Source organism: Crotalus tigris, unplaced genomic scaffold (genome assembly GCF_016545835.1).
Source record: "Crotalus tigris isolate CLP2741 ecotype Arizona unplaced genomic scaffold, ASM1654583v1 scf7180000024346.1432988, whole genome shotgun sequence".
Taxonomy (NCBI): Eukaryota; Metazoa; Chordata; class Lepidosauria; order Squamata; family Viperidae; genus Crotalus; species Crotalus tigris.
In genome coordinates this window covers 27,758-54,116 of record NW_024100515.1, presented here as the reverse complement: position 1 = coordinate 54,116, position 26,359 = coordinate 27,758, and the positions used below count along the sequence as shown (strand labels likewise).

The 26,359-nt window shown below is 38.1% G+C and overlaps 1 protein-coding gene across 7 annotated transcripts in view; it reads left to right on the top strand.

The window, feature by feature from the left end:
- Positions 1-26,359, top strand: part of RAD51B (RAD51 paralog B) — a 289,276-nt gene that overhangs the window by 244,080 nt on the left and 18,837 nt on the right. The window contains exon 11 of one of the 7 annotated variants that reach the window (XM_039326854.1): positions 4,426-4,695. The exons of the other annotated variants lie outside the window; for them this stretch is intronic. Coding sequence (XP_039182788.1) covers positions 4,426-4,430 — 5 coding nt within the window. The 3' untranslated portion in view covers positions 4,431-4,695. Of the gene's footprint in view, positions 1-4,425; positions 4,696-26,359 lie in introns of those variants that run through there. 7 annotated transcript variants of the gene reach the window in all.

Here is a 26,359-nt window from a genome sequence, read left to right as displayed (position 1 = left end):
GCTGCAAGGAACAGGCCAGGTTTGTTTTATTGTAAGATGCCCAGAGTAGCCCCACGGTGAGATGGGTGGCAAATAAATTTAACAAATAATAACAAATAAAAGAAGGGGAAAACTCAAGGCTTGGTTCTTCTATGATTGCATTTCTTGAGATTTGAGGCAAATAAACCTATGGCTTATACTGTAGGCCAAACAGGTCAAACTCAAGGCCCGTGATGTGTTTAGATCTGGCCCGCAAGCGAAATAGTAGGAGGAGGTGACCGAGTATGTAGTGGGGGAGGTGTTGAGCTGAAGCAATGGCAGCTCCAGAGAGGCCTGGTGGAGAGTATTGCTGGGGCTCTGCTGAGGCCCTGGGATTGGCACATGCGGCTCCAGCTGATCAGGGCTTCCAGCAGCCTTGGGGATGACCAACAGCCGCACACAATCTTTAGGGGAAGAGTCAGCTGGAGCTGCGGAGCTGCTGGGGCTTATCAAGGACCTCATCTGATGAGCACTGCATGAAAAGTCCAGCTCAGCAGTGAGTGAATGCATAGGGGAGGGGAGGAGAGGATGTAAAAGGAGGGGTTTTGGCAGGAAGGAGGACGAGTGAGGGGAGAGAGAAGGCGATAGGGACGAGAGGCTTCTGTGGAGCAAGCCTGAGGGAGAGTTTGAGTGAAAGAGAGGCAAGCAGAGGAATCAATGAAGGAGCAGAGACTGTGGAAGAAGAGCCCAGCAGGCAGTGCAAGTGAGAGCAAGGAGACAAAGAGAGAAGAAGAAGGGCCAACCAGCCACCTGAATACCATCCCATCACGTGACCTGCCTGCTGGGAAAAGACTGACCACCACCCCTTCACATGACTCGCCTGCTGGCCCTTTGAGAGCAACCATAATGCTGATGCGGCGCTCAATGAAATTGAGTTTGACACCCCTGCTGTAGGCTTTCTTTCATAAAAAACTATAGTTACCTGACAATCCTCTCTGATCTTTCTCACCAAAAGAAAAAAAAATGCTGTTGAGTGCCTGATCCTGGAGGGAAAAAAAATCAAATACTAATTGATATTCTTATAAATATAATTTAACTGAACATTCTAAAAGACTTTCTAAAATGCACAAATGCCCAACTGGAATGAATAGAAATAGCTCTGGAAAAAGAGGTATCCTTATTCAAACAGATTAAATTGATCAAATACTTAAGTTATCACTTGCAATCCACTCTTGAGTGTTGCAGAATGTTCAGTAAGCTGTGTTTTTCCATCTCAGCTTCAACATTTTTTATATCTCAAAAAAAAAAAAGATTTCCCTCATATAGCAAGATTTTTGGAGAAAATATAGATGGATTCATACTTATCCTCTTTCACTCCATGTTTTATGTTCTTCCTTTGGCTGCTGGAATCACCAAACATGGAGTTTCAAGTATCTCCAAATTTCTGCCATACAGCTAGGGAACACAAATACAGAGGAAGACTTGTGGTTTTTAAAAACTGGCCAAAAACTTGTATTTCACTTTTATTTTCCTTTAGTGGGGAGGGTTGAGATTAGGATGTTATGCAAAACAGACCAGAAATACAGTCTGCCTGGAAGTTTCAGTTTGGGTTTGCTTTTGAAATCATTTTCTTTTTGGAAAGTATCCTATACAGATTTGAAGTTTGGGGATGTGATATTTGTAAATGCAGCAAAGCTATTTTGAGAATTTTATAGGGGAGGGAGGGGGATATCTCTACTTATGTTCAATACTGAAAGGAGCCAACTTTGGCTTGTTACACTAACTGCCAATGTCTATCGAGGCCAGTGGTTTTCCCTGTTTACAGTTTCCCAAATCAGCTTGTTGCATCCAGGTTACTCATGCCAAACAAAGCAAACAGGCTCACAACTTTGGTAGCATTGTAGCCTTTGTTCTTCATTAACCCTGCATAAAATGGAAAGCATGTGAAATACATTTTAGCACAGGTGAGTGGTGCATTGACCTGCCTTTCAAACTACTAATAATTTTCCTTTATTAAAGCAAAAAAAGAAAAAAAGCACATGTGCATGCACACACACATACACACCCACACAAAACTGGGTATTTGTATAATTTCTTATGTTTGTCATCCTAAAATAACTACCTCTTTGCTGGGAGGAAGCTGATACCTTCCTTTATCAAACAAACTAGAATAACCAAGCCATCAATCATAGTGCTGTCCTTTGAGGGTAGCAAGCACATATATGCACTCATTAGTAATCCCACAATAACAAGCCAAGGCCCATATAGAGAAAGAAGGCAAATGAACATTCACTGAACAGAGAAAGTAGCAATCAGAGAAAATGTCAGGGAAAGGACAGTCAGAGCAAAGAAAGAGAAGTAACAGACTACACTGTGTTTCATTTCAGACAGGTCTTGAGTTTCCTAAATAAAATTTGAGGATCATTCCTATCTGGGCTTGTTTGAAACTGTGGCAGAAGTTAAGTGCAAGCAAATCTATTTATTTACTTAAAAATAATTAAATTTGTATGATTGCCCGTCTCAAACCAGTGACTCTGGGTGGCAACTGCATTAGTTTTTATTTGATTTACTGTGCTTAGAGTTCCTCTGGATGCTGCCCAAACACTCCTTAGAAAGCTGCTAGTCATATCAGCCTCATTAAGTAGGCAGGACTGGAAACCGGAAACCAGATCAGCTAATTCTACTTTATTTACAAGGTTACATTAGCAGAATCTTGCAAATCTGAAAGTACAAGTCTCCTCCCACTTCCTTTACCCCTAGAAATTAAGGAGGGTCTCTTCTGAGTCTCTTGTCCTGCCCACTATCCAGCTGCAGACAAAGTTGCCTTTTATTTGGCTGTTGCCTAGACAATAACTCTGACCCAGTCTCCCAAGATCATTCCCACATACCATTTACAAGTCAGAACTCTGTATTCAGTGCCTCTCCAGCTGAATTCATCACACTTGCTACAGATAAAGAGATTCTTGGGGTACATTTTTGCTTATTTTAGAAATAGACTTTCCCTCAAGTTGAGCATCCTTTCTAATTACCCCGTGTGCATTTTGTTAGCAGCAGTACAAAAGTGGTTTGTCCTTCCTTTCCTTCTTTCCCAAATGTTCTGTTGTCCCAATTGCACCCACAGTCTTGGTATTCTATAGTAACTTACTATTCCATAACAACTTACTATCAGTGTAATAATAACTGAGCCAAAATCTAGTCACAAAAAAAGCCTTTGGACTACCTAAAATAGTGCTAACTTGCACAGAGTGCTGGAGACGAATATAGTTATTCGGATAAGAAAGTAACGCCATATCACTGCCAACCAAAGAGAAGAGCTGTAAAAAATATTGGCCAATGTAGAGTTACTAATTATTGGTATTCAGAACAATATCTGCAAATGAGAAAGAATCAAAATGTGAGCAGACAATAAGGCATATATTTCTGTAAATGATTACCAGTCATTTTGAGGCCATGCTTTGGTGGCAAAGTGGAATGTAAATTCAGTAAATAAATTATAGAAGAATAGCCTTTGATCAGGTTTATTTTCTTCTGAAGTAGAATCTGCAGAGTAAAAATATAGTTTATCAGTTAGTATCTCTCTGCACTATGAAATTTCCATTGAATTGGCAATAGAAATCAGAGCCATTAAAAAGTAGTGCCAGACTTTTGTAAATAATTGTTGTTCCAGATGTAGCTATCTGTATGGATCCTAGAACACATATATCTGTATGGATCTAGAACACATAAAAGAAAGTTTAGCAAAGTTCCACTATGATTAAATATCTTCTGTCTCAGTGCATTACTGCATTAAAAAATCCAAAACATGAGAATAAGGAACAATAAAAAGGACACTGTCATCATATTCCTAAACTGTCCACTTGCAAGATGAAAATTACTGTGTATTTTAAATATGTCTGAACTGAAACAATAAAAAAGCAATTAATGTGTAACATCCTGGTTAGATTGTTTTTCTTTTGTTCATAAATCAGTGTGTGGATAAGGAATAACTGATGAGAAGGATATGTTTGATGACTGTTTTTTGAGTCACTGAAAATTTTCTACTTTATTAATAGTCTCCCTTCTACCCAAGTATTAAAGAACTAGGGAAAGAAGGGGAAATTAGAAACTTGGATCAGAAAAATTAAATGTAAATTCCTCATAGATAACAAATCAAAATTTGTTTCTAAGTATACTAGCAAACTTTTTTTAATTCTTTCCAACATAAAAGTGAGTCAGGATAATGAAATGTTGCTGTTGTATTGCTAGCCTCACTATTAATAGGTGAAACTAAGAAATCTTTGCATATGTTGTGTTGCATGTATAAAGCAAAGACACTGTCAGAACCCTATGTTCTGTGTGCATGGTATTTCTTATTCTTTTCAGGTTCTGCCATTCTCTTGGGGGGGGGAAGCGGAGAAGCTTGAGGTGCTGATGTGTATTTGCTTTGCTCTGTCTCTTGCTCTATCTTCTTTGATGTGTCTCTAACAGGGTAAGAATGGAATGTACCTCTGGCCATCTACCTTAAATCTGAGCACGGAAGAAACGGCTCAGACACCTAACAGCCTTGGAAGCGGCGCCTTATCACTCTGTTCCCACAGCGTTTCCACACCTGTGGATTGGCCTGTTTGAACCGTCCAGATGGACAGTTAAGGTGGGGTTACTATGGACACTTTTAATTACTTGATTCGCGCGGGAAACCCTCAGATCCTGCCTTCTATTCCTGCTGTCAACACCTCCCAATAAAAGTTCCTTTTGAAATGATGCCGTTTCAAGAGTCTTGCTTTCTTGGGAGAACTGATTGAGGCAGGTCCTTACAGACACTCATAATGATGGAACATGAGAAATCCAGTTCCACTCTTACATAACATGACCACTAAAATTGTCCATGTCTCAAAGTCATAAATACAAGATTCCCTGTGGCATAATGCCTAGTCAAAACACTATCTCATATCCTACCATTTTTAATGTTTTCTTCTATGGATTCTATAGGAAACTGCCTTGTAGGCATATAGTGGCCTTTATAAGTGTCTGCCTGTTGTGCAAAAGGCTGAGAAGGAGAAGCTTTATGCTTTATCTCTCTGCTTCATCTTGCCTTTGCTGCCCAGTTTTTCTTCCTAACAAGACAGATTGTTGCTTCATCAAGTAAAGAAGATATGTGGAGTCTTAGAGTTGGAAGGGCCCCTTTATGCTAAGTTTAATCCCAATGTAAAGTATTCTTTAGCATGGTTGTCTAGCCTCTGCTTGCATGCATTGAAGAATTCATTTCCTTCCTTGGTAATTGATTCCATTGTTGGACTGCTTTTATTGTGAGGATGTATTTCCTAACATTTAACTAGAATTGTCCTTCCTGGAACAAATCCATTTTTTTGGCATTCTAAAGCAATAAAAAAAAATACTTACATAGAACTATCTTAAATAGGGTTCTCTTATGGGACCTAAAGAACCATGCCTTCTCTATCCCTATTCTCACTGCCATTCCCCTGAGATCCATACAAGTTCAACCAAGCCATCCTTCAAGAGAGCCTTGAAGACCTGACTTTTTCTCCTGGTTCTGTACCAGGATGCTCTGTGAGACCACTATTGATTCTTAATAGTCTTTTGTGAATTGGCATGGCTTTTATTTTGTAATATAGTTGTATTTGTTCATATTGTTGGTTTTAACTCTTATAAGCTGCTCAGAATCTTCTGTGAGTGGTCAGTCATCAAAATGAAATAAATTACCTCACAGAAGGCCTAGTTTCTAGTTGCCGATTGTCCATCTCACCATTTCCTTCTCTTTTTCTAAATCTTTCTTAAAATTTGGTGCTTAGAATTGGACACAATACTAACAGTGAATTCTGACCGACTCAGAACATAGTGAAACCATTACCTGCAGTGCCTCAGGTTCAAAGGCAAAAGGATCCTTTGGTGTATATAAAGATGCAAACAGCACTGGGTACAAGTCTCTAAAGTAAATGCTTATTTTCTGGGATGGAATAGCAGCCACAGCAAATGGTCATGCAAACCCCCCAGATAGCGTGGATGTGCAAGTAGGTGCCATATGAGTGTCCCTGTATAAGTGAGTCATCTTTCTGCATTTAAATCCAGGGTACTATGGATTATATATAGGATGTCTCAAAAGTGCAGGTTTAAGCTTTATTTATAATAAATAGAATCTGTTGCTTCATAGATTTACTTTTGCTTTTTTGGCAGCTTAATCACATTTCTGACTCATATTCAGCTGTACTATACTTGAGATGGTATTATACCTGGCTGTTTTGCCTTACTGAGTATGTATTTAATAAAAAAAACATGCCTGCTACAAAGTCAGATGCCAATCCTATTGGTGTTTTATTTCCAAGAATACATGTAAGTTCCATCCTGAGTCCTGGAGGCAATCTTCATCATCATCATCACATCCTGTGCTAAACACATTGGGCTACAAGCATACTTCACAATTTTCGGTCCACAGCTACAGTCTCTGCATCCTTCCATTAAAGTTGATGTTTTTCAGATCTTCCTGAAATGTTTGGCGCCAGGTTTTCTTTGACATTCTTCTTTTTCTCCAACCATCTGGTAATATCCAATTGATTGCAGGTTTTGCTGGACATTGTTCACTCATGCAAAGCACATGTCCAGCAAAGGGCATTCTTCATTCTGTCACTGTGTCAGAGAGTCTTTGGGAATTGCTTCTTTGTAGAATTTCCTAGTTTGTGACATGGTCCCGATATGAAATCGAAGAATCCTTCTGAGACAATGTTGTTGGAAGCCTTTGATCTTATGAATAATTTCCAGGTATCACTGGCATAGATGGCAGTTGGTATGACAATGGCATTAAATAATTTGATCTTGGTTGCTGTGTTTATAGCGGACGTGGTCCATATTGAGTGCATTTGTTGGAAGACAGCAGTTGCTTTACCTATTCGAGATTTCACAAGTGCTTCTATTTCCCCATCTCTTTCCATGATGCTGCCAAGTTAGTTAAATTGTTCCACAAATTTTAAGGCCTGCTTCCTAATGTTATCTTACAGAATAAAAAATAGTGAATGGAAGTAATCCAGTACTTTGTTAAAATGTGGTTTACAAGTAGTGGGTGACAGACAGCATCTAGGGGTTTAGAGAATCTGGTATGAAATAAGAGTAAAGTCTGCTTGTTTTTGTATCTGAGAAAGAGATCTGTAGATATTTTGATCTTCATCAGTTTCGTGAACATCAGCATCATACCCAAAGTGAAAGGTGGGAAATACATGGTCCCATATCTTTTTATAATGTGCTTCTTGATGATTCCTAGGATCAAAGTATTATTGTTTTATACTATTTTTTTATATATTATAAGGGTGCTAAAGCAATATTGTGGGTTCAAAGGAGCAATTTGGGGTTTGGAGCTCAGATTCATGTATGACTAACATATGAACTCAGCTACTGTGTGATCTTTGAGAATGCATTCAGACTCAAGTGAATGATGAATAAATAGTGAATGTATATTTAATCAGTATATTTTTGTTGACTACTCAGTCATCCCCCTCACAAAAGTCGAAAGAGAAACTGATTATCAGAACTTTTGTCAGGAAATTTTTATTCCCATAGTGAGAGCTGTTGTTCATAGAAGTTGCAACCTAAAAGTTCTACAGAAAATAAATTGTGATTATTGCACATTAGAAACTCTGGATCAAGTAATAGAGAGATGGAGGAGTGGCAATACTCAAAGTCCTGATTTGCAAAAGGCTTTGATCAGCTCCTGGTTCTTCAGATGGTAACCTGAGCCCCTCATTCATAGTGGTTAGAAGCATATGCAGCTTGTTCAAGGCTAAGAGGACAGGAGGGCAGATAAGATACAGAATGCTCTAATAGAGGTGACAGGAAACTGGCTTTTACAGCCAAGGTCAGAGATGCTGGAACAGTTTGTCTTCAGCTGGACCATTAACCAGCTGATGAGTTCAAACCTGTGTTTCCTTCCTAGCTGAAAATATATTGGCAACAGGAGCTAGTCTTCCTATTTTTAATTGTTGACTATGTGTTATTCAGCCATCCTCACTTAAATGGAGCACTAAACCGTAAACAGATCAATCTATAAAATAAATACTTTGAATCTGGGTCTGCTTGTGAAGTAATAGATGGAGAGCTTGCACAGATGTGCTAAGAGTCTCTGATACTTTCTCTTTCTACCCAGCATAGATCCTGAAACAGTACACACGTTTTTAACCCTATGGGCCAACTGAGCTGCAAAATGTTGTGGCTTCCTACATGTCTCTATCACTCCTGGAAATCTGTTACATGCAGAGGATTGAGAAAGGTATGGCTTGGAATCTACATTTCAGAGTGATTTCTAAAGCATAATTCTAACAATAAAAAGCAATTCTGTGGAGCAAAAAATCACAGGATTGAGCAGCACTACAGGCAGCTCATGATAGAAACCACAGATTCCTACAGGTAGAGCCACTCTCTTATCCTCACACTGTTAGAAAGGTTATAGGCAATCCTAGCTCCATAGTCATACATACCAGTAATAGTCTTCTTGGCAACTTTCACCAGTGCAGAAGAAAAGTACCAAGTGTTCTATGTTAGCACAGAATGCTTGGTCTGTTCATGAAAAAGATGCTGCTGGAGTGGAATGAGACAACGTCAGTAATAGTTTATTACTTCAGTCCTGGGCTTAAAAGATGTGCACACATTTTTAATGCCCCACAGACTGACACAACAAATACTCCCCAAACTGAGAGCAGAAAGTAAAATGCTATGACCCAATTTAAATAACAACAAAAAAAAAATCACATCCATCACACAGCATGCTAATTAAAAATACAGAGGTTAACATTGTTTTCTAAAAATAAAGGCTTTGATCTTCATCTGCAGGAATCGGTTTGCTTGAATGAAGCTTCCCTCTCCGCCCCACATAAGGGACCCCATGGCTGTACCCAGCATGCACCTCTTCAGCATATTGGTTTTATCTCTAAAACTGAAAAGCAAAGACAATTTGCCTTGAGAAAACCTGAATCTGACAAGGAGATGATAGCTTTTGTTGCCTTTGTACAAAGAATAAAGATTCTTATTTGTAGCTTCTCTCTTTCATGCGAGGAACTTATATAGTTTGTAATCAGGAAGATTATTTCAAATTAGAGATAAGACCAGATAATAATACAATGATGGTCATTTTTCTGCTTCCTTTTCTTTACCCTAATGATTTGCTCCCAGCAATTCATCTATTCTCTAAATCCAAGTATTTCAGGATTTAAAAAATTGTAGATTGACATCAACAAATGTATCTCTTATCCACAGTAAGGAAATTAAAATACAAGCATCAAGTTAATATTGAAATAATTTGATATTTGAAACAGGGAAAACCTGATAACTTTCAAAGGTTTGGTGGCAGATCTTCAGGGATTCCTCAACAGGTGGGATAATAAAAGAATAACAGAATTGGAAAAGGCCTTAGAACTACCCCCTGCTTAAGCAGAAAACCTAATAAGGAAGTAAGTCGGAAAATCTGAACATTCAGAAAGCCCCTTAGATTCAGTAACTGGTCACACTATCTTTATTTTTATTTTGTAAAAATGTCATTAGTATAATGTATAAAAAAGGCAAAACTCAAAACTACAATTAAATATAAAACAAAAAAGGGAGGGAAAAGTCTAAACATCAGCAACAAAATAAGTCGAGAACAAATACTACAATTAATATGTAAAAAGACCCAGTCTTTAAACAACAAATTAAATCTGGCCTACATGGAATCATATTGATCAATCTTTCCATTTTGTTGATAGCAAATTCAAAGTTCGAGGGTAAACTCATTTCTTCAAACCAGAATAAAAAGGACAGCTCTCTTGTCCTGCAAAGATGAGTTTTTCTCAAGCATAACCGTAACTTCATGACAAAAAAATTGATAGGTCAGAAAATTAAATTAAAAGGATTATGTGCTACATATATTGGACCCTAGGTAAGCTAAAGTATGACAGGTTTCACTTTGTTACTGTAAGCCTCAAATACTGATCTAAATCTAATACATTAGGTCTAGTGTCAATGTTGATATTTCTGAGACAAGAGGTAAGCCATTATTAACATCATCATCAGCTCACTTCCATTTGGTAAAACCAGCAGATGGTTAGTTAAAAACCATCAGGTAGTTAGACACAAAATGACTGATTCTCTAACTGAAATCTAGTCATAACTCAGTAACTCAATTTTCCTTATTAGCATTCACAGTCTGCAGGCTGATGCATTGTAGGATATCTAGCCAGAAAATGATAGACTGAAAAGGTTAACTTGCCTTCAGCAGAGTAGAAGCTTATTGATGAAGAAGTTTATAGGATGGCTGATCCTGCTTATTCCTTTGAGTGAAGCTGAGAGTTTTCATAAAGCTGAACTCCACACCATAAAAAGGACTGGCTGCTTTCTAATCATTTGATAGTCAGTATTTTCAACATGGCAACCCCACGTTCCACTTCAAGAGCACTTTGGAGAGGGATAGAATAGAGGGAATTGTTACGAGAGATCCTAAAATCAATAGGCTGTTTCTTTAATATGACACAACAAATCCAATGATCTTATATATAAGCTTTCTGTCATGGTGATTTTCATGTGTCATCTCTTTCATACAAACAATTCATTTGTTCTTGGGAGTATAATTACTTGCCTATAGTTACAAATCTCAAGACGTTGTGGGAAAGTAATTTGCACTTAAGTCTATGTTATTTGTATATATAGTTAAGAAAGTAACTGATAATGAAAATATATTCAAACAATGTTGGTAAGGAATGAGTTAAATCACATCGCTTTTCTCAATCATTGTGTAAAAGAGTTTTGAAAAGATCTCCCTATACCAAAAAGCCATGGGTTTCTAGCCTTAGTTTATTGCTGCTAGGCAGGGTTCCCCCCCCCATTTCCTATCTTCGAGCAGTGAAAGCAACAGGCTACCCATTCCTGGATGTCCATATAAAGAATACCTGTACGGACATTCAAAAATATTAACATTTTTCTCAAAATCAAATATATTTAATGAATTGTTTTCACAATGTAACAATGTCAAGATCTCCCCCCACAATGGAATGAAGCATTGTTTTCATTACAGCTCCAACAACAGAATGATTTATTCTCTCCTTTTCTATACAAATGCAACATGGTTCAGTTGTCAAAGAGCAGAGTAATGCAGAGTTCTCCTGAAGATAATTATTTAATTTTAAAAACATTTACTTTTATCTTCATCACTTAATGAAGCATGTTTTACTGTTATATTAAATTTCAGTGAAATCATACTTTAAAATCTTATTATTCTTCCATATTAATGTAGACATTGTATACAATGTAGATATGAATGCATAGATCCAATTGGTATTGTCATTTTCTAGAAATCAAATTTTTCCCGGGGTGAAAAGCTACCGTTTGCCCGAAACCAACATCAAGACTCATGCAAACTGGTTGTGGTTTCAGGAATAAACTAACTAATAAGTCTTTTACTCTGCATTTGGCAAGATTATATCCAGGAAGTTAAAAGCATGAAACTATCCTTTTCTTTCTATTTCCAACTTCCCACTCTCCTTCAAAATGAAAAACTATGGGACATATGCTGTGTCTTGTCTATGACTCCAAGTTATTGTGAACCAGTTCACTGAGTCTCCCAAAGTGCATCTTAAGTTTCCAGCAGGAGGGCTAGTATGAAACTGAAATGGACCTTTCACCTGCTCCACTGGCTTGGAGCTCTGGGTGCCTAGCATTGACCTGTTCTGGCCTCTAACCTCTGACCCCTCCTTCTGACCCTGCTGGATTATTCCTGCTGTGCCTTTGGCCCCTCGGCTGTGGCTTTAGTGTCAGGAGCAATTGTGAGATGGAATAAGAAAATCTCTCCTAATGACTTGCTATTGTTGGGGGATGTAATCAATACTCTGAGCTAAGTCAGAGTGCCAGAGAAGAGGAACTTTAACCCTGGGTGTGCTGAATTCTGCCTGTGGGAAAACAAAACCCAAGGAATTGCCTTAGATAACACCAAGGACCAATTAACATTGAAGGACAACTCTGGGATCTGAATAATTGTGAACAGCAATTCCTCCAATCTGAGTATTATTGCAAATATGCTTCATGAATCTGCCCGTCTTGCTTTGTCTCATGTATACATGTGTGTATACATGACACAAAATAAGTGTGATCTTCCCTATACATGCGAGTTCTTGGGAAAACCACAGAAATAATATTAATGTCTAACTTCTGTATCTAGATATAGGACGTTTCCCTGTACTGAAAATAAAATTTGATTGGTCAGCACTTCTGGTTAAGACTTTACTTCTCACAAACAGCAAAAGGGAGGTTACACTGTGAACTTATGAACTTTTGACAAAAAAGTAAGGGCTTGGATGAATACATCTTTTTAAAAAATCAAGAAGCAAGCCTAATCTTCTGTAATATGTCTTTCCTGCATACAATATTTTTCTTCTTTTCAATGAAAGTGTAGTTATGTGAGGCCCTGTCTAGACTAGTTCCAGATAACCAGCTTCTCAGCTGTTTGTGAAAAATAACTAAGGTTGCTTTATTAAAAGAATTGTATTTTTCCATCCGCACATTGTAATCCTTGAAAAGTTACAGAAAGAATGATTGTGAAGCAAAAGATGGCATTCTTCCTCTCCCATTCCAATCCCCATCTCATCCCCAACTGCAAATATTTCAGACAATCTTCTCTTCTTCCATTTGACAACTTGCCCGGCCTGTCTCCTTCCTTCATTGCCTCTCTTTTCTTTCATTGTCTTCTGTTAGTTTTACTCTCCTTTTTTAAATATCGTGGCTTTAATTTGGGATGGTGAAGCCCTTCTGTGATACTTTGATCTGGCAAATTTCTTATTAGCTTTCTTAGCAATACAGGTCTTCTGTAATTACTAAATCTAGATCAGTGTTTTTGTTTACAGTTCACTGGTGCTGCCACAAGGAGAATAGGGCAATCCATTTCACATCACCACTAATACTATTAAGATTTCCGTGTGGTTTTGGGCAAATTTCTCAAGTTTTCCTCCAATGCCACAGACTTGCCATGATAAATATATTAGGTTTATGAAGTACTGTATGCAGCATAGAAGTTATGATGTTTCATAATCACATTTCTCTGATCTCCCTCCATTTCTGGGCACTATTGGTGCAATTCCATGTTGTAATTCTTTTTGAATTAACATTCTTTTTCAAAGAATGTCATCTGTTCTTCCAGGTACAGTAGTTCTGTGTAGAACACAGAAAGAATGGTTCATAAATAGCTGGCATCTGAATTGGTTTCCCATTTGAATTTCAGGAAGTAAGAAATATCTGGAAAATTGGGAAGCAAAAACCTCTGATGCAAGCAATGGTTTCTATCCAGAATGGCAAATTCTATTACTTCACCTTCCCCCTGCCCATTGTAGGAGTAAGAGATTAATTCCCAAGGACTGATATATGTACTCTTATATATGTGTTCATGCTGAATACTAGTCTGAACCCATTTAATTCAATTACGCAGACACATGCTTTGCACTTTAGATAATAAAATACCTTTTTGTACTATTGTGTTGGGCAATCTTTTACGGTAATGATGTGAGTCATCTTGTTATGGTTGGGCATAACTGTAAGCCGGGATTCTTGTATCCTCTTTTTAATGTTGCTGTGAAGTTATGATCCCTTACCTAATTATGGTCTCTGTTTCATCATACAAATAATGCAAGGCTGAGTAATTAAATGCTCTATTTGAAAGAAATAAGTACTTTATAAAGAGACTTGTGTGGATGGTGACATTGCAACATCCAGTTTCACATTATTCTGTCTGTATAATTTCCCAATAGTCTAGTGAAGGCTGGCTAGGGATGATGGGAGTTATAGGCCAGAACATTTGAAAGTCATCAAGTTGGTAGTACTGTGGACAGGAGAGTGATTCAAGACATCTGGAGACATTTCTCATTACAGGGATTCTTTGATCCCATGGATTCTGATAGGCAAGTTTATCTGCTGGATTACTTTTGCAAATAAGATAAGAAATTAGCTTATTTGAGCTACCTGGGTGGTGATGATGGGTTGGATTCAAAAAGTTGTGAGTGCCTCTTTGAATGAAGAGCTGGTGTTGTTGGCACTTGAGGTGGTTGATAGGCATCCTTCTATGGGCCTAACCAGTTTGAACATCTTCTAAAGTTTCCTTTCTGGGGAAGGTGGTAGGATAGTAATTACAAAACACCCTGGATGAAGCTGGCTACTTATGTTCCTCCCTGACTGGGTTGAAGCCCAAGAATGCAACAAAAACTGCTTTGGTTGCTTAAATAGAAGACCTGAGATAAGATCTGGGTAGATGGAAGACAGTCCTTCCTGGTCTTGCTAGATTTATTAGTGGCATTCAATATCACTGATGCCCAAGGTCCCCCAATTACAGGGATTGGAGCACTATTTTACTATGCTTCTCTCCTTTGTGTTTGTGAAGTTCCGTATAGTAGTGATGGGAAGGTGATGTCAAATCTTTGGCCCCCACAATGGTGGGCCACCTCAGAGCTCAACTCTCTTGTAGCCTTAACATCTACATGAAGCCACTGAAAGAAATTACCCATCAATTCAGACTGAAGTTCAATGTATACTGATGGTATGAAGTATATATCTTCTTTATGACCTGAGTAGGAGATGGGTCCTTATCCAATTTTGGAAGCTGTAAGAAATTAAATGGGAAGAAATATGTTCAAATTGAATCCCCACAAGGTGGAACTGGTATTTGTCCAGAAGCCCTTGGTTTCAGGTTAATTCCATCTATAATTCTGAATGGGGTTGCATTCTTTTGAAAATGCAAGTTTGCAAACTAGGGATTTTCCTTCACTTGTGGCTCCTGCAACATCAACAGGTGAAGGCGATGGCAAGAATAGTCTTTCTTCAACTTTGACTGATATTTTCTGTATCAGAACACTTAACAACAGTGATGCATGCCCTTATTATTAATTAGTTCCTCTAATTCCTTTTACTTGACACTGCCTATGAAGATAACAGTATCTGAAAGTGCAGCTGGTACAACATGTTGTTGCCAACATGCTGATGGGTGAAAGATGTAGGAACATTATTGGCCACCAAGGTGTATTATGTAAGAAAATCATGGTGATTACTTATAGGGTCATTTCTTTCATGTGGAAACAGCATATTCTGCTCATGCCAGCCAGGAGACCAGCTAAAGTCTACCTACACCCCCACACACAAACCACACACAAATGCAGCTGTGGAAAGAAATTCATCAACATTCATTGTCAATGTTTGCCCCTGCTCTGTAGAACAATTTGTCCCCGAAGATTAGGTTAATACCTCTTCTTTAATGTTTTCAAAGCTATTTAAGACCTTATCTTTGCTCAGTTTTCAAGGAGTTGAGGGCTACCAGAGGGAAGGGGGTACTTTCTCTTGCAGTTATTAATGTACAATTTTCTTGTTATCTATTTGTATTACTTCAGTTTGAGTTTTGCAAATTGAACTCTCTTGTAGTGATATTGCTTTGTAGTGGATTTTTGTCTCAAACCTCTTAGAACGTGTTCAAAAGACAAATTAATTTCTTGGACTAGCAGTGGTTCCAGTTGAACATAAAAGCAGGGCAATAGCGTAATTTGCTCATAATTACTTTGAAGTGGTCTATGCACGATTTTTTCAATTATTTTCACTCAGGCCTAAGTTTTAATAAATGCATTTGAGATTCAGTCTCTGAATGTAAAAGTTGCTTAACCTCCCCAGAGAGACCTCAGTTTAACCTTTTTCTTCAGCTTTTGAAAGTCAAGGAGTTTTTCAGATGTCAGTTCCTTTGTTCAGCAAAATATTATCGGGAAGATGTAGCTGCTGGTTAAGAATGAATAAGTTACATTTCTTATGATGGCATGAATCTGAGATTTTATATTTATTGCTTTGGTATTATTTTTATATCTAAGAAAAGCAAAACCAAGACTATAGGGTGGCAGCTATTACAGTTTTAAGAGCTTGAATAAATATTAAGTTTGTAATGATTTTTTATTCATATCACCAATTCTCTGACTTCTCTCCAAACTAATAGGGTGAAGTTGGAGAGTACAAGGAATGAACTGTCCTTGAATAGGGGAAAAAGGCATTTCTTTTATGAATTTGTTCAGTTTTGTTGAATTGCCAAGAGGAGTTTTAGTCTAGAAGGCAGTGTTCTCATGCAGTTTTGTTATTGGAATTTAATCTGAATTGGCAGCAGAAACTGAAGCTGCGGCAGTCATGTGGGTCTATTGATGTGTATGGATTTGTTGACACGGGCAGGTCAAATCCTGTCTTGTTCGTGTTTCCAGAGTGTACTAAACAGTTGATTTAATGTCAAGAAGCTGCAGTATTTCATTAAATAATTTGTGAAACCTTTCATAACAAATAGGCTTATATTTCCAAAAATAATGTAGGGAACATCAGCCCTGATGTACATCATTCAAAATAAACTTTTCTGATTGAAATCATTCCCTGGTAAATTAATCAATTCTCTCAGATTCTACTATTATCAACTTTTTGAAATTTTTGTTTCAGCATTCCCCTGATGTTCAATTATTTGTTTAGAAATATGCATGCAAATATATTGACAATCTATCTCACATGGGCCCAACCATATATCAAATATATACATACATTTTGAAGACAAGTAATTAGCATTTTTTTCTCAAAGTTCCTGTAGCTGTAGTATTTGCTCAAGGCTCCTATAGCCAGTAGCAATTGCTGGTTGTTTTTATGTGCCACTTGGGTTGTTACATTTCTTCATCAAATGAAGGTTGCAAGAAATCAGTATCCACAGAGTTCCAAAAGCCATTTTGACTTTAAATCCATTCAGTTGTTCCTCGCTGATCTTCTTTAATGGATACTACTAAGGGTATTTGCAGCTCGCTGGTTGCATAGCTGTCACAGGCGTCCATGGCCAAGTGTTTAAACATGCATTATAATACAAAAACCATGACTTACTTATGCCAGACATCAAGACCCAATTACAATCATTTTGATTTAATTTCTGCTTGCTCAGGATATCCATGAAATTTGCCTCTTGAAATACAAACTGAGGACAGAGGACATACTATTCGTTTTTTTAAAAAATGTGTATGTTATTTATTGACTGAATCACTCCTGCTTTTAAGAAAATCCTTAACTTAAATTTAATATTTAAATATTCAGATAATATTTAAAGGTAGATATTTTCAGGAAGGGGGCTTATATTTTAAAAGATAAAATACATAAACAATATTATCTTCCTCTTTTAGTCTGTCTTGCTGCTAAAAATATAAATCCTCTGCAATAATAGTAGATTCCTTTAATGTGGTTTTATCTTTTACGCACAGTATGATGTTTTTCAAATAGCAGCTTAAAGGATGAACCCATCCATGAAATGCTCACGTATGCACACATACACAAGTATGGAGAAGAGGAAGGTTGATCCAGCTGGGCTCTTCAGAAAGAATCCTCTTTGGTGTTGTTACAAATGTGTAACCCAATTTCATTTTTTTCTCCAACCAACCACTGGCTCCCTATTTCATGCCATATGGAAATCACACTGAGAGTCAGAATACTCCAAGCATATACAGTACATTGGGATAGGGCTTGTGTGTGGGCTCATTTGTGTGTGTGTGTGTGTGTGTGTGTATTGTAGTTCATCATCTCTAAATTAGGACTTCAGATCTTCTGCAATAGGGGGAAGAGTGAGGCACCAGTACAGGATCTTCTTGTATGGATCATTACTTAGGGTACATCTCCTCATGCTGTCTGGGAGTTAAGGGAGTGATAGTTTAATACTCCCTGGGATTGATCGTGGGCTGCATTCAAAATGAAAAAAATTACAACAAACGTTACCTTCTGTTTTATACACGTCTAAACATGATGGGATTTCAAAGTAGACTTCCAAACTAGAGACATTAATAAATCTCCATTTATTGATTGTTATCTTCTGGGACAGACTGATTCCAGATGGCCACTAGCTGGCTGCAAAAAATGTAACTCTTGCCGCCATCTAGTTGCTGTGCAGATTTTTGCAGCCCAAGTACAGTAGCCTTTCTGTTGTTCCTTGTTCTCTTTGGTGTAATTTTTTGGTTTTGCTTTTAAGCTGTATGACAGAAAAAGTCCATTCTGCCCTGCTTTACTTAGTAAACCCTTATCACCACTGAACATCAATTATCTCTTTAAGTGTTTTGAAAACAGAATTATCAGCAACAATCTTTCTTACCCTTCCTTTCTCTGAAAGGTTCAGTTCAAAAGGTTCTTTCCCCTTTGGTACTGCAGAGCAGAAGTGATTGGGTATAGTTCATGTTCTTGTAAATTACAGGACTCATCGGAAAATGAAGGCTGGAGTAATGCAATCAGCTGGGTTCCCCCCCCCCATACATACAGTGACAGTATTTCATGCTCCCTCTGCTGGTTCAGCTAGAACTTGTTTTAGTAACAAACTACATTTCCATAGTTATACATATGATTGCTCATCAGCAAGCAAAGATGTTCTGGCAAAATGAGCTGTTGCATAAGTTGCTGATGAGGCTTAGAAGAAAACTGATATGTATGTTAATTGCAGCATAAATTTGAAACAAGGCATAGATGAATCAATGTTTGCCAAATTTAGAGTAATAGTATGCCAGTGTTATAGGAGCAATAGAAGTAATGAACACGGAAAATATTAAGTAATAGTGATTGCGTGCTCTTTTTTCCATGTTTCTGTGGTGTTATATATCTAAAGTGCAATATCCTTTAGTAGCTACTTTCTGCCTTTCAGATTCTCCTTCCTACTAACTGCCATTGTTTGAGAAGGTTCATCTTCTTAATTTGCATGTGCTAATCTTAACCCAAATAGTTCTTTTCTTCAGGCATCTTTTTTCATTAAATTAATGTGAGATCTCCATAGTAGCAATCAAACAGGGATGTGGAAAAATACAAATTCCTTACACTTTTTGTTTGTACATTTCCCCACTATAACTGAGTCAAATAAAACAATGTACAACAGATGATGTACAGTTTGAAAATTGCGCTTTTTATGGAGTAAGGAATGTCTATGGAGATTCTTAGTCATCCAAGTCATGGCTATCTCAAAAGGATACGTTTTTTTTCCTTGAGGAAGTTTAATTTCTCATTCAAGAAGTTTCTTCAGTTCTGATTTCAGTTCAGTCAGAACTGAAGAAGCTTCTTGGATGAGAAGTTAAACATCTTCCTCAAGAAAAAAAACATAGTCCAGTTGCCTTTTGAAAAAGCACCTTTGAGACATGGGGTAAGTTCAGATTTGGTTAAAATGTGAACAAATCATCTCTCTTCAGGGGACCCAACTGACTCAATTAGTTGCTCCACAGAGCAATTAAATCAAACATTGTAACAACTTGCAAATGGCAACTGTGTCTGAAATCCTTTAAACTGCTGTAATGCTATTAGTAAACAAACAGGTAGTCCTTGACCAGTGTTTCTCAACCTTGACAATTTTAAGGCATGTGGACTTCAACTGCCAGAATTCCACAGCCAGCATTGCTGGCTGTGGAATTCTGGGAGTTGAAATCCACATGCCTTAAAATTGTCAAGGTTGAGAAACACTGTCCTTGACTTACAACAGGTCACTTAGCATACATCAGGTGCCCAAATTTGAGGTGTTCAGCAACTGGCCTGTATTTGTAGCTGTTTGCAGCATCCCACAGTCACATGACTGCAATTTACTATGTTTTTGCCGAAAACTGGCATTTACTTCAGGTTTTCATCAAGAACTTCCCATAACCAGCAATGGGTTTGCTTAACAATTGTGAGTTTCCTTAACTACCACTGCAAAAAAAGGTCCTAAAATTGGGTCCAGACATTATACTTGTAAGTCAAGGACTACTTGTAGATAGAGTTGCTGTATTAATGTGAAGGGTGGCATAGAAATCCAATAAATAAATAAATATGAGCTTGATAAATCATTCGAGAACTTATTTATCCCTCATCCTTTGTTCCTCTTTTCCAACCATTTTGTATGGGTAAAGGGAATAAAATAAAAAAGGTGGGTATCTAGAGAAATTCTCTCTTGGTAGCCTCTCTAAGGCTCTGTTTCAGAAAGAGAAAAGGAGATCGTATATTATCTGTTAAACCTCTCGGCCCTGTTTAGGTTACTCTGTGGATTTGTTGAATTGGTACAGTACAGTGATGGCAAACCTTTTAGAGACTGAGTGCCCAAAAACCGCCTCTTCCCCCGCTCCGCCTCCCACCCTGCCTGCTCTGCCCCGCCCACTCCTGCCCCTCCAAGCCGCAAGGACATGCACTGCCTCCATGGCCCGCCACAGCAGATTGCCCAGGCAGCCCTGAAGCACCATGGCAGCCACACCCTCCGGCCATACCTCGCGGCATCATCTGCACACAATGGGGCATGAGGGCAGAGCCTTGTCCCTGCTGCCTGGCTATGTCCTTAGCTGCACTGCTCTGTGCGGGCCGTGCCTGGGGGTGACTCTCCTCCAGGGTGGCTGCTGGTGAGGAGGGGGCCGTGGGGGGGCGGGGCTGGAGTGACGGCGTGCGTGCCTACAGAGAGGGCTCCGAGTGCCGCCTCTGGCACGTGTGCCATAGGTTTGCCACCACTGGTACAGTATATGCCCAAACAATTTAAGATCAAAACTAGCCACCTCTGGGTTAGTTGTTCAGATAACTGTATTATGTTTCCATGATATTCCACCCTGTTACGTTTGTTGTATTATTGCCAGAGCCATAGGGGGATTCTTTGTTCTAACATAGCCTCGTCATACTGTTATGTCATTTAAACTATGGAGAAGAATTACTGCAAAGGATTGTTTTAGTAACTGTAGATCAGTCTTCCCCAACTCCAAATGCATTGATCTTAATCCATAATCGGGATCAGCTCTCCTACACATAGGGCTGGATTTCTGGACACAGACCAAGATCCAGTAGCCCAGGGAACTCCAGTTATCTATCTTAAGAATGTCACTGATGGAGACAGCAGAAAACACAGTGATAGCATGTTGGCATCCTGGTTGGAGTAGTATTTCCCCCTTTTTTTCCTTTTTCAAATTATTTGATAAATTTGATAATCATGTAGGCTGGTAGCTCAGCACACACACACACACACACACACACACACACACACACACACATTGTTCTAATGTATAAAATGGCACTTTTTTCCAAATATTATTATCTAACAAGGACCTCATTGGAACACTAAGCCCAAAGTCTAAAATTAAGTAGTTGTACTACTTACTGCACATTGTCCCTGGAAATTTTAGCTCAAGTATTTCTGAAAGTATCACATTAAAATAGCTATTGTGGATTCTGTTTACATATATAACTAGTGCCAATGCTTCAGTATGTTTATGAATATATTTATGGATTCAATGGTAGATTAATGGAATTAATTTGAGCTCCTAAAAATGCAATAATAGCTTTGATTTTATCTGTCTCTTGGTCTTGTTACAATATATTAAGCTAGAGGCCCCCAACCTTTTGAGCACCTGGTTCTGTGGAGAGAGGTTCTTCTGTGGACGAGAGGGAGTATGGTTTCGTGTACTGCCTGCATCCAGTGGACGGGGAGTCACTTGTTTGCATGGCCCGGTTACTGGTATGCTGCAGCCCAGTGCTGTTCCACGGACCAGGGTTGGGGACCCCTGTATTAAGGGTAAGTTGGAGCTCAATTAATAGAAGTAAGAAACATAGAATTAATCCCACTAAGTTCCTTGGAGTAATATTCTTCAGGAGTTTGGGGAGGAGAACAGAACTAAATACCAAATATTGCAGTTTTTTAAGATTAAGCAGGCTTTTACAGATTGATCCATGCAAAAATAATCTTCTACTGGACACTTCTTTGTAGACCTTACCCACCTTGTTGACATTGTTGAGGCATGACTTGGGTGTAGTTGCTATTTTGGAAGATCTGGGCTACTGAGAAAATAATCTCTGAACACAATATTAACTCATTTGACTGGGTCATCCTAGTATTTGAATTTGTCTTGGGTTTGGGTGAAGCTCTTCTGGCTCACTCACATGGATATGTTCTGGTACAGAAAACCCTCTTCCTATGTTGTCTTATTTCTCAATAAATGTTAAATGCTGTTGCAGACCAGATGGGGGAAAATTAAGAAATATAAGCAAGGGTAAAAAAGGAAGAGGTATGTGTTTGTATATGTAAGATTTTGTGACATGTGATCTTTCAATATGGCTGCTTTAAGGTCCACAGAAATAAATTCCTATTGCTTAAAAATCAAATATTCCTTTCACAGTATCACAGTTAATACAATTTTATAAACAGTAATGTTCATGTAGAAATCTCAAAAAGCATTTTTTTTTTAGCAACAAAGCTTCTCTTACACATATCCTGACATTTTTCTCTTTGGTGCTCCAAGTGTTGCTTTTCAAAAGTAATGCACATTTGCTGGTTTTGGTTGCCTTCATGTGACTGTGGCTACAATCCAGATAGCTCAGCTGTATGTACCCAAGAGCTTCTGCCTGCACAATAAGACTTTTTTTATTCTTTGAAAAAAATGTCTAGTTTACAAGGTACTTTGGAAACCACTGATTTCCAAAAACAGGAGAGATCAAAAACATTTCAAGGTTCTGAGTAGGCAGCACAGCTTGATGGCCTAAATGGCCTCTTGGCAGTTTACTCACATTACTATTATGATTTTATGAAGATGGTTAAATTGGGACTATTCATGAATTATTCACATGCCAGCAGGAACATTGTGGTTGTTGGCTCAACTTAGGCAATCTTAAGTGATGCACAAAAAGAGGCCCCAGAGTAAAAGGTTCCACAAGGAATCATGCCTCAGAGGTATAGAATGTCTTACTAGTACAGGCCAAATTATTCATCAGCTGTTGGGCCACAATATTTGGAATCCTGGGGTAGAAAGCTGGCTACAAATACATCATAACTGTTCTCTGAATCAGCATCCCGTGTTTTTCCTCCTTGGTCTACATGAATAAAGTCTGCACTCTGATAAAAATGAGTAATGATTTCATCTTTAATCTATTAGCACAATAGCTTTTCTGTCACAATCTTTTCACAACATCAAAACATCCTTATTGAAACAAAAAGCGAATCCTCTTCTTAGTTGATCAGACATCAAAACCTTCATAATATAAGGAGAATTCCTGATTCTTTTCATTTTGCCTCTGTAAATCAAAGCAATATTGATACAAAATACTGAGTTCCGCAAGTTAGAGGCAACTTTGGGGATCACAAATGCTTTTGCATGTGCAGGTGTTGCATAAGTCTAGTCATATATTTTCTATTTGTGTGTTGAGTATTAATAAGTGAAATAAATACTAGCAGAAATGAACTTTCCCAAAAAGATGCAATATGAGAAGGGGTGCTAGGGCGGACATTTTATTTATTTATTTTTTAAAGAAAATTTATACAGCCACCTAACACATTCACGGTGACTCCAGGAGGCTTATAGAAACAAACCCCAAATATAAAACGCAATAAATCACCACAACCCCTGGTGACAAAAGTCAAACAAACCATTTGATGGATTCCAAATCAGCCTGATGTCCCCAGGTCTGTTGGCAAAACCATGTCTTTAGGGCCTTTTGAAATAGTATCAAGGTGGAGGCTAATCTTACCTTTCTGGGGATGAAATTCTACATGGAGCAAGCCACCACGGAGAGAGGAGACCTGTAACATGCCCTCCGTACTCTCATATATGACATACGAGTGACATAACTGCTAATCACAGACTTTCATCTCTCCCCTTTTGCAAGTGATCAAAAGTTTTTGCCTGCAATAATTTGAGCACCTTGGAAGCCACAAGGAAAGCTGCAAATGAAGAGTAAGTAACTGTAGAATCAGATTCTAATCAGCCTTTCCCTACTTTCATCTAAGCAGAGCACAATCATGCTCTGGTAACACTTTTTTTTTCTTTTTTCTTTTTTTCCCCCAAATTTTATTTATAATACAATTAAAAAACATTGGATGTAACATGACATTCCAGTATATACATTCTTACCCAGTTGTTGAAGGCCAATCTTTGTATTTTTTTTTTATTTTTTTTTTGTCCTTTCTCCAAAGATGAAGGGGGACTATCCTGACAATCCCCAGTACAGCAGCTTAGTTTACGCTGCACATTGTCTAGTTTTTTTCAGGAGTACCAGTAGCAGAAGAAGATTGTGCTGCAGAAAAAAAGAAAACCCAAAGCAGTCCCTTATATTTCTTCCTGTTGCACTTTCCCTTCTACTAAGTTTACCTCAAATTTTGCTGTAATTAAAATAATTGGAGAGAGAAAGCTGCTAGAGGAAGAGTGAAACAGTCCCTTTCTTTCAGCTCCTTTGTCAGTTCAAAGAATTTCATCCAGTGGCCATGTTACAAGAAAGAATGAGTTGTTAAAATTTGTGGCAAGCAAACAATGGAAGAGTTCCTTTGCTTAAAACAATGACAGCCATGGGGATGGGATTCAGGATAGACACACATGGGTTCATGTTCATGAGATTATGTTCATTAAGATCATCTGTATAGAATTTTTACTCTATCTGGGGAAACATAGAGATTCAAATATTCTTCTCTCATATGAGAAATAAGAGCTCTGCAAGGATGGGAATTCAATGAACAAAAAGCATATAACTGATTGTAAAAATGAATGGAGGAATAATAGGATGCATTAAGCCGTGGTAGCGCAGTGATTAAAATGCAGTATTGCAGGCTAACTCTGTTCACACTGCCAGGAGTTCAATTCCTTCTATCCTGACCGGCTCAAGGTTGACTCAGCCTTCCATCCTTCCATGTCGGTAAAATGAGGAGCCAGATTGTTGGGGACAATATACTGACTCTGTAAACCACTTAGAGAGGGCTATAAAACACTATGAAGCAGTGTATAAGTCTAAGTGCTATTGGTATTACCACTTCGATGGGTTTAAAGAAAAAATTGGGAGTAAGAAGGATAAGATTTTGGCTCACCAACATCCAATGACTGCTCCTGTATTACTTGTGACTTAATTCTCAATTACCTTTGGTGATTATTTGTTTGTTTATCAAATGTATATGCTGCTTATGAGAGGCTTACAACATAATAAAACATATGGGAATAAAAACAATTATAGATATAAAAGCAGATTAAAATTACAAGAGATTAAAACAAACTAAAAAAATCATGGGTTTAGAGTGAAGAGGTGGTGGTGGTGGTGGTTTCTCTGTTACTACATAGCCTCCTTCAGCCAACCACTTCTCCTTCAGGCCCCATGATAACCCACATAGTGACATTTTAAGGCATTGCCTGCAGGCTAGAAGCGTGGGAGCCCTGATTGACTAAATGATTAACTAGCAATAGCACCTGAATTTTCGTATATACACCTCAAGCATTCAAACCACAGTTTTCCACTAAGAGGAGGAAACAATCGCAAGTTGTTGCCCAGTTGGTGCTTGGAGCTATAGGTATTTCCATTGCTCACACCCAACTTAACCTTTCTCATGGCCGATATTATCAGTACACATTCTGAGCTGCAGGTAAGAGAAAAGAACTATCATTGAGAAAATTAGTTGGAGCTTGTGAAACTATCTGAATGATTGTTGATAGTGTATTTTCAAGGCAGATTCTCCATTGAACAGTGTATAATGCATAGGATCTGAAATTAGGTACAACTTGATATTCTCATACTTAAAAAACAGTTCTTAGCGTATTTAATAGAGAGACTCTTTTTATAACTGTGATAAATAATGATGTAAAACTATAAAGTCTGAAGTACCAAAAGGACATCAGGCCCAATCCACATCCCAAGATAGATCTCTAGAGATAAATCTACGTATCAAATGGAACGTAAGAGTTGTACCTAAAACAGGTTTACATCAGGTACAGCTTTATATCTGCCTCATCTAAAGACATCTTAGTGACCTTCAGTTGTATTAATCAAGTTATGGAATCTCCTTACAAAAATGGGGACCTCAGAACTTCCCATTGTCCCATAAGAAACCCATACACAAGACTGGAAGCCAAAGATCATAGAGAATAAGGCAAGGCAGACTGGCTCCCCTTTGGCAAAGGAGTGAGGCAAAGCTGAATACTGTTTCCCTATTTATTCAGCCAATATACTGAATATATTGAGGGAGACTAGATGGAAGAAGATGAGCGCATTTTTAAAATTGGAAGAAGAAATTTAAATCACTTGAACTATGCCAATGACACTATTCTGAAGCTGCAAAAGCAAATGATCTGGAAAAACTAGTGATGGAAGTCAATGAGTACAATGAAAAATGGAAATTGGATTAGTCAGACTAATAACAACAAATACAGCAGCAAGCCTTAGAATTCACAATGAAAATATTAAAGGCTTCTGACTTTCGAATCAATTACTAATTAAAGGAATCAGCATTCAAGAAAGACATAATAGATTAGAAAGTGGTAGGGGATCAGTGTACGCCTTGGGAAAGATATTCAGAAGTTGTGATGTGTTTGTACACAACAAAACTGAAAGCGATGCAGGCAATGATTTTCCTTGTGAATTCAGTGGAAGGAAAAGTTGGTGTTAATAAAGCAAGATAATTAACGCTTTTGAACATTGGTGTTTCAGAGGACTA